The 17,182-nt window shown below is 39.1% G+C and overlaps 1 protein-coding gene across 1 annotated transcript in view; it reads right to left on the minus strand.

Moving 5' to 3' along the window:
- The window catches only part of MTMR10 (myotubularin related protein 10), an 87,181-nt gene extending 76,875 nt beyond the window's left edge, over positions 1–10,306 (minus strand). The window contains exons 1-2 of the mRNA XM_036735169.1: positions 9,812–10,306; positions 8,646–8,706 (exon numbers count right to left, since the gene is read on the minus strand). Coding sequence (XP_036591064.1) covers positions 8,646–8,706; positions 9,812–9,877 — 127 coding nt within the window. The 5' untranslated portion in view covers positions 9,878–10,306. The remainder of the gene's footprint in view (positions 1–8,645; positions 8,707–9,811) is intronic.
- Positions 10,307–17,182: the final 6,876 nt, after the last annotated feature.

Here is a 17,182-nt window from a genome sequence, read left to right on the forward strand (position 1 = left end):
TGGTTGTGTACAGTGTTCTCTTGGTTCTGCTCTGCTCACTCAGCATTATGTCGTGTAGGTTTTTCCAGGTTGTTATGAAGTCCGTATCATCACCATTTCTTATGGCACAATAGTATTCCGTTACCTTCATATACCACAGCTTGTTCAGCCATTCCCCAATTGATGGGCATCCCTTTAATTTCCAATTCTTGGCTACCACAAAAAGAGCCGCTATAAATATTTTTGTACATATGGGTCCCTTTCCCTCTTGTGTGATTTCTTTGGGATACAACCCTAGAAGTGGTATTGCTGGGTCAAAGGGTATGAACATTCCTATGGCCCTTTGGGCATAGTTCCAAATTACTCTCCAAAATGGCTGGATCATCTCACAACTCCACCAGCAATGTAACAATGTTCCAATTTTCCCACATCCTCTCCAGCATGTATCATCCTCCTGCTTTGTTATTTTAGCCAATCTGACAGGAGATGTGGTATCTAAGAGTTGTTTTGATTTGCATTTCTCTAATCAGTAGTGATCCAGAGCATTTTTTCATATGCCTATAGATAGCTTTAATTTCTTCCTCTGAAAACTGCCTGTTCATACATATCCTTTGACCATTTCTCAATTGGGGAATGGCTTGTATTCCTATATATTTGGCTCAGTTCCCTGTATATTTTAGAAATGAGGCCTTTATCTGAGATACTAGTTGTAAAGATTTTCTCCCAATTTTCTGCTTCCCTCCTAATTTTTGTTGCATTGGCTTTTTTTGTACAAAAACATTTCAATTTAATATAATTAAAATTATCCATTTTGCATTTTGTAATGCTATCTCTTGTTGGGTCATGAATTCTTTACTTATTCTTAAGATGGCCATTATCACTTTCTCTCTCAAGGTTATCCTCACAGAATTTCAAAGTTAGAAAGCTTCTCAAAGCTAGTGTAACCCACACCTGAAGAATCCCCTCTATAACACACTCAATGAGTGCAAAACCTGAAGTGATTCAACATATTAAAGATAGAAGTACCTAATATACTCACATTTTCTTTTAAGGAACCACTCAAGGTTAGATTCTAGTTCATGAAAAAGGACACAGAATTCCACAACCCTGAAAATTCATACGCCTGTGACGTAAACTACGTGAATGGACAAAGTCATTTAGTCTCTGTGTTTTAGGCAAACCTCTAAGACTAAAAGTGGCAGAGAAGCTGACCAGTTGTGTTGGTAAGCAAAATGGCCTTTGTTTTCTTTGAGCAACTCAGTGTATTTCATTAAGCCTTACTAGGTGCTAAGCCCCAGGCCCAAAGCCCTATTATGGGCTTTGTGGGTAGACTGGTGACTGGGGTAGTGCCCAAGGTGGGGCTGGCTAAGGGGAGGTGTTAACTCCAGAGCCATGCTCTATTAGGTGTTAACCTAATCTATGTGGATGTGAATCTCCCAGGGTCCTAAGGGGAGGGGCCAACTCAAGAACCAATCACCAGAGCCTAAGCTCTGGTCATTCAGATGACGCTTGATGACATCAAAAACTCTATAAGAGGAGAGAAGACAGCTTGAAGATTGATTTTCTGTTGGAGCCAGAGACAGCTACAGTCGAAGCTGAAGATAAAGCTGAAGCAGGAGCTGCCGGTAGAGCCAACCTGCGTGTGGACCGAGGAATGCTGAGCAAGGACTTGAGGCCAGTGGGTAATTTTATCGGACAGGGGAAGCATGTATGTGATTTTGTCTAATACCATCATGCTTCTCTGTGGCCTCCTGGTTACTTTTGTGAGGCGGACTTATTGGGCCTGGAAGCTTTTGACTGAAGTATCAAAATGGGGACGCTGGTTCGTGGATCTGTTACTTTCGAGCTTGAATAAATGCTTTAATTCTTCTGCCTTCTACTTAGAGAATTCCTTATATCCTGTGGTTCTGAACCATTCAGACATATATATGATTCTCTTTGAAATCATAAATTCTGCCTTCATAATATACCAGTATTGATAGAGAGCATTTCTCACCTTGGGGTTCCTTGTATCAATGTAAACCCAAAGGTCCAGTCCCAATCCCTATCATACATAAAAGCTTGTTTATAAATGAAAAATTAGTTGAGTACCTCAAAATAAATGTTTCATTGATATCCATCAGGGTTGGGTTTTAACAATGTCAGGGGAACAGCTGATGTGGTTGCAAAGTGCGCTGTGCAAATGTTTCTTTAATTTTGTTAGAAATAAAAAATAAAGTTATAAAATCTTATTTTAGCTACTTATTTTCTCACTCGTGGCGGAAATACCAAGTGAAAGTTTCAAGAAAAATGTACAACTGTTCATTAATATAATTTCAAATAAACAATTTATATCCTAAACATTCTGTTAAGATGCAGGGCCTTCATAACTAATAGGAAAATATATACTTAAGAAGTTGAGTGAAACAGGTAGGAAAAATAAATTACCTTTTCTCTCCAATTCTTTTAAATATATAACTGCATTATAGGATGGATGCTCAATGAATGATGCCTAGTTTTAATTATACTTATAATAGGGTGAAATTGATTTAAATACACCAAATCTACTGAAATATAACTATGCCTACAGGAGTACTTCTCAAAGTATAGACCAAAATTCTGGTTTTAAAGGATCCTCAGATTGTCCGCTTTTAGAAGGACAACATCTATATTTTTGTTTCTGTAATGAATTCCTGGTCAGCTTATGACTATAATGACTGGGAATCACTTCAATCACTATGATCATTGGTGTTTTGAAATCTAGAAAAATTCACCAAAATAAAGTAACACTTCTCTTAATATGAATTCTGGTGGACTTTCTTGGAGGTATTAGTAAGGGAGAAGGCAGAAGAGAGAACAGGTAGGTTAGATGATCCACAGTGTCCCAAGAATTTACACAATAATATAAATGAAGTTACTATTAGATATGGAAAAAAGTACTCAAAAGAATAGATGCAAATAATCAACCTAAATGCTTAATTTCTGAATTCACTGACTGGTAGGCATATTCCTTCCATTGATGCAGATATCTGCTTATACTGAATAACTCATCCATGTCCTTTTATAAACTTGCCATAGCAGGTCCCACCCAACATGCTAGAAGCCTTCCTTGCTTTTTTTCCCCACATAAAGGGGATGCTAGTGGAGCACTCAAGAAATCCACCTGTGCTATATTACTAGCCCATCTTCTCTTCCTAACACACATTCCTTTCTTGACATCATTTAATCCTGTTCTCCAAAGTTTCAAATTAGTCATATGCTATAGCCTGCTCCACTCAGCAATGCCTTTTTACTGCCTTCTGTGTGATATTCATTTTCAATTCCCTGAAGATTTTTTGCATTGTGTCTCACAAACATACAATATCAGTGTTAGTATTAAAAAGATTGACTTTTGTTTTCAGGAGAAGTTTGGAATCATTTAGGGAGCTCTTCAAATTCCTGAAGGCAATCTAGCCTCTTTGCCTCTTATTTATTTCTGGGTCCAATCTGTCTGTTTGAGCTGTCTCAAATATGCATACTGATGGACAAGCTCTACAATATGTCATAATCTGGACAACAGATATTTTTCATCCATTTAGTCTTTCCTATGTGAATGGTCAAGCCAAATTCTTGAATGACTTTAGATCTCCTCCAGGAGTCTCTACAATGTTCCAGAGCTTCAGGTAAACATCATAATGTCACCCAATCAATGGCTGATCCACAATTATTTATTAAGCACCTACTTACGTACCAGGTACTCTGCTAGGTGCTGGGCATACGAAAAGAAAAATAATCTCTACTTTCAAAGAGTTTACATTCTAATGTAATAGCTAAGTACATGTACAAATGTATGCAGAATAAAAAGAACAAATACAAAAAAATGAAGTATTTAAATACAAGATAATTTGGGAGTAGGAACAAGTATCCAAAAACAAAATTCATATAAATAGCATCCAGCAGACCTCTTAAAGTTTAATTCTGTGCTTGATTTTTCCATCACAGTGGCATCTTTGGTGAACATACATCTCCCAGTTGTATGATTCTGACATTTATGATTAGTGAGTCACTGATCGGAGTTACTTCTGTTACATATTTCAAGGATTCCTGAATGATTCTAATGTATGAATGGCAAATATTTTATTGGATAAGAGGCTTGAAAGGTGGTTATTTGCTGAATCAAATGCTTTTTTCATAATCAAACAATAAACATAGTGCAATCTTCTATCCTCTATATCTTTCTGAAAAAAGGTAAAGATGTGGTCCACTGTAGAATATCAATTACAAAAAAAAAGCCTGCCTTGTTCCCTACTAACACCTCCAGATGTCACTGATGCCTAGATGAATCTCTAAGATTTTGTACAGATAAGAGAGTAAGCTTTGTAGTTGTTGTTCTCTCTGCTGCCTTTTTTCAGTATTAATGAGGTCAGGTTCCCCCACCCCCCATCTTTCTCTTCCTGTCAACATTCTCACAATGCTGTTGTATCTCTCTCCTTTTTAGACACTAGGTCCAATCTTGCTGCTTTCCTCCTCTTTGTTCTCATTAATGCAATTTTCACCTTTCCTATCAACATACATGAGGCTGTCATGTTAGAATGCAAGTGTACAGATTCTATTGTCCTGTTTGTTATAAAAATCCTTACAGATCATTTCCAATTTTATACTTGTCCTGCTTCCATTGTCATACTTAAATACTCTCAGGATGACTTGTTCAGTCAGATCTCTAGAAAAATTCTGCTAACTGATCTTAAATCTCCCACTGCTTCTCTCTGCTTTATGAGGCAATACTGACCATAATCCATCATGCTTGGTGAGATTTTACAAACAAGTTTATAGTCTTAATTACAGTAGCCTTTAGCTACCATTTCTCTCCAGTTGGCAAGTATGTCAAATGTTTGCTCACGCAACTTTTTTATGTCTTGTTTGGGTTCTTTTTGATTCCCTTGTTGTAGTAAATAATTAACATTAAACTTCTGTATAAAATTATAATAACTGGTGTTGAGGCCCTTCCAGTGTCCATCATACATTTTTATTATCAATTATTTATTTAAATTCTTCAAGATGGAACTGTTTCAACTATATGTCATCTTTTTCTCAGAATTATTCTTTCTTCTAGCTTCTTTACTGATTCTGATCTTTGCTGACAATGTGGTTGTCTGTAATGTAGACAAGCTGATTCAGGAATGACTCAAATATCAACAACAAGTCTTTCTGTTTGCTAAAATAGAGGAAATTTCATTTCTTGTGATGTTATTTACTGCTTATCAATTCTTTTCCCAAAGAAAATATTCATGATATATGGGCATGTCTACAAGTTTTTGATCTCTGTCCTTCCTGAACCCTGTCAACAACCATATAAAAATGCTTAATCAATAAGAGATATATAAAGTAAAACAACTCTGAGGTTTTACCCCATACCTCTCAAAGTAGCAAAATGATTTCAGATGGAAATAGACAAAGTTGGATTATCTATGATATATTTTATGGCTGGTTCCAACAGTTCTAGAAAATAATTTAGAATTATGGGAGAAAAGTCACTAAACTGTTCATACCCTTTGACCTGGTGATCCACTACAGGGAATATGCCTTAAAGATGACAAAAGCAGAAAGATCAACGTAATTTTTTTACATTTACATATAACAATATGTACAATAACTAAGTATATTTGCATATAATAAAATATTCATAGCAGCACTATTTCTGGTATCAAATAACTAGACACTGATTCAACTAGAGAATGGTTCAACAAACTGAGGCATGTGAAAATAAAGTATTACTGTGCTGTAAGAAGTATAAAGATAAGGAATTCAGAGAAACATAGGAAGATCTGTATGAACTAGTATTGAGCAACTAATGCAGAATCAGGAGGACTATATGCACATGATTACAATAACAAAAACAGTAATAAGCTTATATGCAGAAACAGAAGAAAGAACATACTTCTCTCAATAGAGAAGTGTGAGAATATGGGGGTGGAATGTTTCATAGGCTGTCAGATGTGGTAACTGGGGTCAGTGGGAGAGATACATCAGAAAATCAAATGTGTAAAAATATCAGGCATAAAAAATTAGCGAATCACTTCTTTTACAATTTTACTCCAATGATAAAAAATTAAAAGCATTTGAATTAGGCCCAAACTAAGTAAATGGTTACTGTACTTAGATGATTCTCTGATTTCATATTTTAACTCTTAAAGAATTCACTATTTAGGTAACTGAAATTAGTTCACTGAGCTAAATGTCAAAATTAATACAGATAATACTATAGAAGGTAGCGGAGATAAAGGAGAAAACAGACTGAATCATGAGTCAGAATACCAGAATTTTAGGCACTACCATTTCATAGCTCTACGACTTCACCTTTCTAAGCATTGATTTTTTTTCATCTGTAAAATGAAAATTCACCTTGTCTCTTAGCATCCCTAGCTCAGCTCAACTGTCCCTTCTGTATAAGGCCTTTCTTTATCCTTTCAGCTGGAGTGCTCCCCTGCCTCCAAGGAAATTCCTTTGAATATACTGTCTACATACTTTGTACTTATCTGTGTATACATTTCCGCTTTGGAGATAACCTCCTTAAAGAAGAAAATAGTTTTAATCTCGTCTAATTTAATCTCCAGCACTTAGAATGCTGCCTGGTATACAGTAGGCACTTGATGCCTTTTAACTCTGAATATTATGAGTCTTGATCTTTTGACAATTATTTTTTGTCTACAAGCTTATCTAAAGTCACAGGTGACACGGTTGAGTTTTTTCTTGGTTTCTGGATTCAATAAAAGCCAGGGCCAGTTTCTAACAGTAATATATTGTTCAATATGTTCTAGAAAAAGGTCTAACAGTCTTGCTCTTTGGGTGGCCCTGAAGTCTTATTGATGAAAATTGAAGGTGGAGAGCCAAGACAGAAAAAGGAAAAACATAAAGAGACTTGTCTTGGTCGAGGATCTTGATTTTATTCATCTCTGTATAACCTAAATTGCCTTGAACATAGAAGACAGTCACTAAGTGTTCTGCTGAATAACAATGGTAAATTAAGTATTTTTCAGAAAGTTAAAGCAAAAATACACATTAAATTTTTAATCTTTTAAGTGTAAAAAGCATAAAATCTAATTATTTGCAAGGTAAACAGAATGACTTGAATATTTTTGACATTAAAATAATTTATATTATTTTTTAAGAGGAGGCAATGGCTACTCAATGAATAATTTAATTCTAATTTTTGTCAGTATTTACTATTATTCATATTGAGAAGAAAAAAGTTCAGCTTATCATAGCTTAAATGAAAAGCATTTTTAAAAATAAGTAAAAATATGTAATCCCTATTAATGATTCAACTAATCATGAAAATATCTTTAAGAATCGAAATTTGGAACCTTTACTTGTTTGGACAGAATTTAAATTTTAGATAGCTCACAGGCACACATTTGAAAGTAGCACTGCTTCATATTTAAAAAGAATATTTATACAAAAAGTCCCTAAAGTGGCTATGAATGTGTTGAATTAGAGCATGTATTTGTATTAAAGTTTTCTTATAAATTTACTCTGAGGAAAAAGAAAAACATTAAAAAAGTATTTGTAGCTAAGTATTCAAGTTTCATTTTGTTAGCAGTTAACACAACACTTTAGAAGACCTAGCTGGTATTTGTCAATGGGTTCTTACATACTACATTAAATTTTAAAACAAAATTTAAAGTCCATATATTCATTCAATTAACTCTACCAAGGCTTCAAGTTTTCACAGAAATACTTTAGATTTAGTATAGTGCCTTGCATACAGTAGTTACCCAATGTCTGTTAAATTGCTGAAATGAATAGAATAAAATAACTTTAAAAAAATCTCCAGAAACTGCACACATAATAACTTGTATTTCAGTTACATTTTAAGTTCCAAACATAATTTCCTAGAGATTTGGATATTTTCCCCAGCAAATACTCTAAACAGTTCAAGGTCCTTTTCTTAATACTTCCTAAAGAATCCAACCTAATTTAGTAAAATGAGCACCAGACCAGCAGTCAAAAGACCTGGATTCAATCACCTACCTGTGTGAAAGTGAGCAAACTAACCTGTTTCCTCATCTTTGTAAAAATCAACAAACACAAAAAACCGAACACACTGGATAATTTCTAAAATCCCCTCCTGTCAGAGATCCTAATGATTTTTAATGAAAGCTAAGCAGAGAAACTTTGCAAATAATGTTGACATTCACACAAGTCCAATACAAAGTAGAATTATAAACGGAAAGCTCTGAAAAGTCTTATATTCACTAAATCATGCTATCCACAAAGAATTGAAAGGCACTGAAAAACCATTAAAGTTTTCTTAAAAGCATGACCTTAATATTTTCTCTGTCAATCTACCACTTTAAATTCTTACTGTTGCAAATGAACACCAAGCAGACTATTTTCACTACGTAGTTATTTCCAGATTTTTTTAATTGGCTTTTGCTGGATTTGGAGTCAGAATTTTGCCACTTACTACTTGTGTGTAGTTCTCCCTTGGCCTCAGTTTGCTGGTCTGTAAAGGGTGACCATTAACATCCCTTCCTGCTCTAAATCTGTATTCATACTATCATGATTCTTGACAGGTGCTATTAGCCATTATACTTAAGTGTATAGAAAGTTAGAAAAATTGGGGGCAAGACCTCCCTTCTACTAATGACAGCCCACTAGAGAAGCATTCAGATGAAATATCAGTCAAGGTCCTGATTAATGTTTACCTGGCAAAAGCACTGGTTCCAGCTTTTTAATCTTGGGCTCAGGATTCCTCTTCTCTTCATCCTGAAATACATTAGAGAAGCTTTAAATTTAAGAATCTCTTTTACTTTCTTTAAAGGGTTTAAAAAATTTTAATTCAAAATTTTGATTTTCTTATTTAGAATGAGAAAGTTAAGCAAATTTTCCCAATCCATCAGTTACTAACGCCTAAGGCCCCTAGGTTGATAACAAGCCCTTAAACTCTTTCATCTTTTAGCGAGCGCTTCTAAGACAAGACGAGGGTTCTTAACCTGAGGTCTAACGAGTTTGGTTTGTTCAGAAGGTTTTAATAACTGCCTTTCAGGCTAGTTGGCCTCCTTTGCATTTTATTTCACGCCTTGAACGACATTCCGAGGAGGGGGTCCACAAGCTCCACCGGTCTGCCAAAGCGGTCTGTGACAGGCACCACATAAACCGCAATGTTAAGCCCTCCTGCTATCTAGATAGAGAGACAGCTCCTGACGCTTCGAGGCTCCCACGGAAACCTCGCGGACCGCCCTGCTTCCCTCCCCCCAATGGTCGCGGCGATTATTTACCCTTTCCAACACAACCTTCGCTCTCCGGCGGCAGCAGCAGGGCATCCGGAGGGCCAGTGCCTAAGCCGCGATGGCCCGTCAGGAAGGGTCGGAGCAGCTCCTTCCACGCTAACGGAGGAGCGGCGTTATGGACGCCGACCAGGAGCTCCTCGCCGGGGCACAAGACTTTTAAAAGTTTCCCCGGGACCGACTGCGGGAGGCGGGGCGGGGGAAGACTTGGGAAGGGAGAGTTTCTCCGATCCGGGCTCGGTCGGTGTTTTGGGGGGTTGGGGACTCGAACCTGCGTGGGGATGTTGGGCGGGGGTGGCGTGAGGTTGGTGAGGGTCCCACCACAGGAAGAAGCCTTCTCGTGGGATGGCTCCGCGAGTGGGACACGGGACTCGTGGGCCGCCTCCTCCCCACCTGGGAGACACGAAGCGCGAACCACCGGAGTCAAAAGAGGAAAAGTCTCGACCTTCTCCCCGCCCCCCCCAATCCCCACGCGAGCCCAACACTCTGAGGTGGGGGAGGGGCGCCCCCTCCTCAACTCCCCGTCCCCCCGTCCTGGTCCCACCAGGATCTGGTCGGCGGCGGGGGGAGGGGAGGCTGTTTACCTGAGGTGGCGGCGCCGGCGGCAGGAGGTAGGACCTGAAGGTGGGTCGGGGCGGCTTGGAGAACATGGTGCCCCCCGCGGCTGCTTCCTTCCTTCCCACCCTTTCTCAGCAGGGGTGGTGGGGTGACCCACCCCGGTGAGGGGCGGGGGGCAGCGGGCAGCGGCGCAGGCAGGGCTGCCTTCTTCCTTCCCCAGCCACGGCCACGGAGTTTCCCGGAGGAGTCGCCCAGGCCGTCTGGGTCTCTGGCTGCCCCCCCCCCCTCCCCACTGGGCGGGCGGAGACAGGAGTGCCCGGAGCGGGGAGGAGGAGGAGGAGGAGGAGGAGCCGCGGGGGCTGAGCCAGGCGTGACGCGGCCCCTAGAGTTCCCAGCCCCCGGAAGGGACCTCCCCGCCTCCGCCCCCGTCCCACCCCGCGGGAGGGTGTTTTGGAGGGGGAAGGGAGCGGAGAGCGGAGGTAAAGGTGGAGGTGTGTGGGAGGACGCGCCCGCGTGCGCGCGCACCGCTGCTCCGAGGAGGGGGCACGCGACTCTGTGTGGCCGGCAGCCCCTCCGCGAGAGGTCCTCCGCCGGGCTGCCGGGGGCGCGGGGAACGGCGGCCATGTTGAGCAGGGAGACCCGGGGAGCGGACTTCTACGGCGGCACACGGGGGCCAAACGGCCCCGGCTGCTCCGGAGGGAGCTCGGAGGCGGTGGTGGCCGGAGCGCTAGATGCTTCGGTCCCCGTGCCGGCCTCCTCTCGCTCCCCTCCCTTCCCTCCCTTGGACAGCTCCCTAGACTCATGCCTTTTAGTCATCAGACTTCGGGGATTCGTTATTTCCATATGGGATCTCCCTCGTGGGGCCCGAGGGAGCTGTGGGGCTGATGGGGTGTCACTTTGAGTCCCTAGGGCGGGGAGGTGGGACCAGGGCCAGGCCCGGGCCACACCCGCTGGTCAGCACTTCCCGGTGAGCCCAGAAAAGTCCTCCGGAGGGGTATTCATCATCCCCGCCTCCGAGGCTCAAGCTGGCCTTCCCGGATTTAAGGGCACAATTAATCGTCCAGACTGTCGGTTGCAAATCAAGTCAACAGGCATTTGTGAATGAGCGAAGCTTTTGTTAAGCCCTTAGCACCGCGCCTGGCACGTCGTAGGCGCTCCGTAAATATCTGCCGGGTACCCCCTTCCTCCTTCCTACGTGCAGAGGGCTGGAGAGACAAATGGAAAAGTAAGAGCCCCTTCTCTCAAGAAGCCCACATCCTAATGGAAGTCGGTGGAAAAGCCCGCTGGAACCTAGGAATGAACAATGCTTGTTGATTTATTGGCCAGAGAAAGCATTAGTGACACCTGAACTGGAACAGAGAGGCAGAGACGTGGGGGCCCGTTCCAGGTGTGTGTAGGGAGGGGCGCAGCCTGTGGCTTTCGCAAAGAAACTAGTGGGAGTGGGGAGGGTACTTGGTAGCGAGGCCGCAGGCAGTGCAGACCCCGGGGGCTCGGCTCCTCCCGAGCATAACCTAGGACTGTTCGCTCTGGAGAGCGGAACAACTAGAGTGCCCTGGGGCAAGAATCAAAAGATGACTCGGAGGTTCTGGATCTAGGTGACTGTGAGAAGAGAGAGGGGTGCCCTCTGCAGGCATGGAGAAGCTGAGAGCATGAGCTAAAAGTTTAGAGGCGAAGAGTTCTATTTTGCAGACATTGAGTTTAAGCTGACGTTGGAACATAGGTGAATAATAGAATCAAAGATTACGAGCTTGGAAAAATGGCTCAGGGTTTAAATAATGCAAAAACCGTGTTCCGCGGATGAATTTTACTGTTCACTTTGTGAATTCTTTACTGAATTGGATCTAATTGAGCTTGTAAGACTCCAAACAATTCTGACGTTCTCTTCTCTTATCCTTAATAATTTTCTTGCAAATAGGTAGCCACTAAAGTGCTTCCCAACTATGAAATTCTAGTTTAATTATAACAGAAATAACTGGAGCCTTTGGGTTTCTTGTTGCAGGGTTTTCCAAAAAAACTGCTACATAATTAGATCCCTTTTGTACTTTGAATAATAAAATCACTTAGAATTTTACGATATATTGAATGGCGTTATAATAAGCTCTAATTTAGTATCCCCAGACCCACAAATAATCAGGGTACAGCAGTGGTAAAAGCTGTGAAAGTAAGAACATTTAAAAGTTCACAGGAAGTCACAGAGTTCCTCTTTTTCTAAAACCAACTTATCTTGAAATCGGACCTCCAGAAATCAAGTTTTCTTGGCTATCTGTACATATTGGCCCCAGCAGCTCAAACTTTTATGAAAATTTTTAATATTGTTCTGCTGAAACTGTGATCAATCCTTGTAAAGTTTTGGTTGCCCAGAGCCCAGAAACTGAGGCAAATAGGGTTAAGTGGCTTGTCCTGGGTCACGCAGCTAGTACATGCCTGAGGCCAAATTTGAACTCAGCAAGACTTATTCCTGGTACTCCAACCACTGAGCCACCTAGCTGTCCCAGTACAGCATAGATAATGTTAACACTTGATTTTCTAAGTCAGTATGAGACCCCCAGGGATTTCTATTTGGGTTTGACACCAATGCCTAGAATATTTAAAATCTGGTGGCATTTACCCCACACATTTAAATAGATATTCTACCAGTATTTCAAAAATAAACCTACTTTTGCTGTTGTAGATTTTGGATCTTTTTAGGGGTTATAGCTAGCTCTATGTGATACAAAAGTTAAAAACTAATTGTCCAGGTGATTTATCTACATTATGGCAGACACTGATATCCAATCCAATAAATCTAACAATCGTTTGTTGTTAGCTCTCATTCTCCCTGATCAATCTGTGGGTCTGAAAACTCCCTTTCCTGGGGCAAGGGTTAATTGTCTTTGCATTCCCAATGATCCTTATGCACAATCCTACTCCCAGTTTTTGAATAGACGGTCTCCCATGCCTGAAATGCTCTCCTTTTTGTAAGTTTCTTTCCCAAGCTCACAGTCAGTGTGTGACAAGGGTGGGACTGAAACCAAGTTCATCCTGACCCTGCAATCTCTATCTGTTATGCCAAGCTGTCTCTTGCCTAACAAGATGTACTTATAGGTACTTAATAAATGGTGGTTGATTTGAATTCTATGACCAGATTGATTCAGATTCTCCTCTTACCTCTCTTACTGTCCATTTCCTTTGCTTAGTCCTTCTTCTTCTTCCCCCTAAATAAAGGCATTCCCCCAAAAGTCAATCTTTGGACCTCTGCTTTTTCTCTCTCTCAAACCATTTTTCTCATAAGTTTAGATAGCACTTTTATACTGAAGATTCCCGAGTCTCTATCTCTATTTGACCTCTCACCCAAGTTACAGTCCAGACTAGTTCTGGGACTAGTAACCTATCCAGATGTCTGCCAAAGAAATGACTCCACATGTTTTCTCAGTAAAAATTCTTGGGAGGCCTAGGGGAAATGATAACTAGAGTATAATGAGGCACTTGAAGAGATGGTGGGAAAGTATGGTTTTTATTATAGAAGTGTACAGCATTTCCACTGACCTTGGTTGTGAATCTTAAATTGATGTGGTTTTTTAAATTTGTGTTATATTATGAGTGTGTTAAGTTTGTAAAGAGGAATACTCCAATAACTCTTAGAAACTGGTACTAATTACAAATAGAAGTCATTGCCAACAGTATCCAAAGGTAGGAACTGAGAAATAGAATGGAAATAGGAAGGAAAGGTAGTGTACAATACTAAATTATGAATTAATAAAGACTATAAAATAAGCTCAAAGTTAGTGTTTTATCCTTACAAAGTATACTTAAGCATTGTAGCTAATTCAGTTCAATAAACAATAAACATATAACCTGAACAGAAAGCATTGAGCTAGAACTTTGGTGCAATTGGGAAAGATATAATGTAATAAACTAATCTTTGAAGGTGAGATTCTTTTTTCGTAAGTAAGAAATACCTATGCAAATACTCCTACATGTTGTTTCCTTTAAAGGTGGGCTTCTTAACGTTTTTTTGTGTCATGCACCCCTTTGGTAGTCTGATGAAGTCTATGGATTCCTTCCAAGATTTATGTTTTTCTCTGCATAAAATTAAATACAGAGGATTACAGATGAAACTAATTATATTGAAATACAGTTAGCAAAATGTTTTCAAAACAAGTTCATAGATTCTGGGTTAAGAAACCCTGCTTTAGAGCCATCAGATCAGAACAGATGCAATGGTTACAAAGTAAGTAGAAAGACTTCTGATGTTCATTTAAAGTCCCAGACTAAGCAAGATTGTGCTACTAAATGGTAAAAAAAACTGGGTTCTTAATAAGGCGTGTTAACTCTGACAATCCACTTACGGAATTAAACTTGTATATGTCCCTACCAATTTGTTGAATTTAAATATGCAATACAAATTACATTAGAGTTTTCACTTCTAACTCTGCAGTTAGGAATATAAATGAAGTCAGCATTCTTTCCTACTTGCCTGGCATAAATATTTTTCTGGAGAAGAATGAATGGCTATTTATGGTTGGTTGATCTAGGCAGCTGGTTGCTTCATGGGGAACTGGTTATAGGAACTGACCAATTTCCTCTGCCACTAGCAGCTGCCTACTCCCATCAGTTATATATAATATCTTCATATATTTTAGCTAACTCTTAAGTAAGTAATCTCTGAGATTAGCAGCCAGATCTTTTAGAATAACCTCATTGATGGGATCCATGTAGTATTGAAGTTCTATAAAAATACATTGTTTATGTGAAGAGAATGTAGTAGCAAAATTAATTTAATCACTTAATAATTGAGGAAGTACATTACAGCTATCTTATAATACTTTACTCAAGGTCCAGATTAGAGGACCTCTTTATGGACAGGTGTACCTAGCTAGATTATAGTGTATAAGAGTTCATGGTCTTGAATATAAATATCTTTTCCTTATTTTAGGAATTGAGTTCTTTCTTGTTCGTTTAAATTGTCTATTAATTACAAAGTCTAGTTTTCATTTGTATTTCAAAAGGTATTTTCCTGCTACAGTCTCATATGTACAGTTTGTTAAGATTTTAACAGTTCTGCATTATTCATTTCTAGTAATTTTGAATTTAACTTTTCTCAGTGAAATAACTTGGACAAACAAATCAGTGATTTAAGACAAGTATAAAGATTTTAAAAGAGAAACACTACATATAGTATGCTAAATTAAAAAATACAGTCTATTATATTTTTTAAAATGCTACAAATATCTGGTTTGACAGTGTAGCAGATATAGAAGAAAATAATAAAAGGCATTATTTAAAAACCAATTTTATCCCATATGGATTTATAAAATCCTCATAAACTGTAGTACAGAAGTCAATTCCAAATCACAATATATGAAATATTTTATGTACAAAAGTAAATCCCAAATTCAGAAAGCCAAAAAAAGAGAAATTTGACTTCTGCCAATAGGTAGAAGTTAATATAATTAGAAACAAAGCTGTTGACCTTACACAAGGGGGCAGCGTAGACAGCTATCCATGTGGCATTGATTTGTACAGTTCCAGAAAGGTCTCCCCTGTTCCAAGCATCCTCCCTAGTGGCCTGCCACTGTGCCAGAAATTTTGCCGCTGAAGATTATTCCTCTGGATCTTAAAAGCATCATGATAAAATGTGATTATCCTAGGAGCTGAAATAACTGTTATTAGCAAACACCTTAGTATTTAATTAGTTTAAAAGATTGTGGGCACAGGATTAATGCTTGGGGACAAGGCTCGTGGAGTAACGTCCAAAAGTGAAGATAGCAGAATGTCCAAGACATACATTGCCTACTTCACTTTTTACCAAGGTCAGCTTAGGCTAGGCTTGCTTGCTTACAAGTTACTGGCTCCAGTTCAGTGCTCCTTAAATATAAATCTTCATTTGAAAGGGGGTGAGGATGGGGTAGGGCAGGGGAAGGGTGAAAAGAGAAGTATCTTGTGGCTAAAAAGAGAGTTATGAATTTTTTTGAAACCAGTCTTTGAGTTTTATCTATAACTGTGAACCTACAATTACTAAATATGTAGGCACAATTGGAGGCTAGTGGTAATCCTATTGTAGCAGTCAGTAAGAATTTAGTAAGCGCCTCCTATGTGCCAGGTACTGTGCTAAATTTGGGGGTGGGGGGTAAGGATACAAAAAGAAACTAGACTGTCTCTGCCCCCAGGGAGCTCAAAATCTAAACAGGAAGACAACAAGCAAGCAAAAATGTACAAACAAGCTATATATAGGATTGTATGAAGAAAACAATACCTTATTATTAGATCCTTTATTTTCATTAACAAAAAATCTTGATTGTTATAAAATAAGTTTTATTTGATGTCATTTTTAAACATTTTTAAACAGATATAGTAATTTCTTTATAGAACTTAAAACAGTCCCTAAATAAAGAATAGGCAACCTCAGTAATGAGCGCTTCGTAGGGACAAATTTTAGATGTTTTCTACCACTCCCCAAATTATAATAATAGCTTACATTTACATAGTGCATTACAGTTCATAAAGCATTTTCCTCACAACCCCAGGTGCTAGGTAGTGCAAGTATTATCTCCCAAATTTTATTGGGGAGGAGCCTGCAAGTCCTGGAAGTTAAGTGATTTTCCTATACAATAGGGACTCAAACCTATGTCTTCTGATTCCTGGTGTTTTCCACTCCCATACACTAATTTATGCACCTATATTTTCCTCTTTCCACATCCTATCTCTTTGCGTCTGTTTTTAACTTTTACTTTGTTCTATTCCTGTCTAATTCACTGCATGTGGCAGTGGTCACATTTTTATTCTTTAACATTGCTCATAGAAATATAAGGACTTTGTTGTCTCCTGCATGTCAATTAGCTCATTTTCCTTGGTTTATTGTAGTAATCTCTAAGGTGCCTCTCAGCTTTCACATTCTGTGATTTTCCAATATTTAGTATCATTGAACTCTATTCTGCCCAAACAATACAAATTTCATTAAGAAGTATCCTAAACTGAACTCTTTTGTGGTTATAATGACCAAGCTTGGCTCATAAGAAGAGCTGTGAGAACACACCTCTCTCTCTTCTTTGCAGAAATGAAGGTGAGTACTTAGGGTGAGGAAACACCCTCTTCATTGGATTCAGTTGATGTTAGTTTTATTGAACTGCTTTTTTTCTCTTTTCTTTTTTAGTATTTGTTATTAATGATGATTTTCTGGGTGAGGGAACATATTGGAGATTGAAGTTGATATAAAAACAAAACATGTTAGTAAGTTTTCTTGAAGTATTTTGTCCCTGATTCAACAGTATTGCTTTAAGCTTGGGGCATTAGTTATTTTATTTAAAAATAAATGTACAATTAGCCCCCAAAATTATGAACAAGTTTTTCAGAAAGCTATGCTAAATCCTACATGTCCTAACTAATCAAGATAGCACCTGTCATTTAAAAAAAATGCT

This window comes from Trichosurus vulpecula, chromosome 8, assembly GCF_011100635.1.
Source record: "Trichosurus vulpecula isolate mTriVul1 chromosome 8, mTriVul1.pri, whole genome shotgun sequence".
In the NCBI taxonomy this organism is placed as follows: Eukaryota; Metazoa; Chordata; class Mammalia; order Diprotodontia; family Phalangeridae; genus Trichosurus; species Trichosurus vulpecula.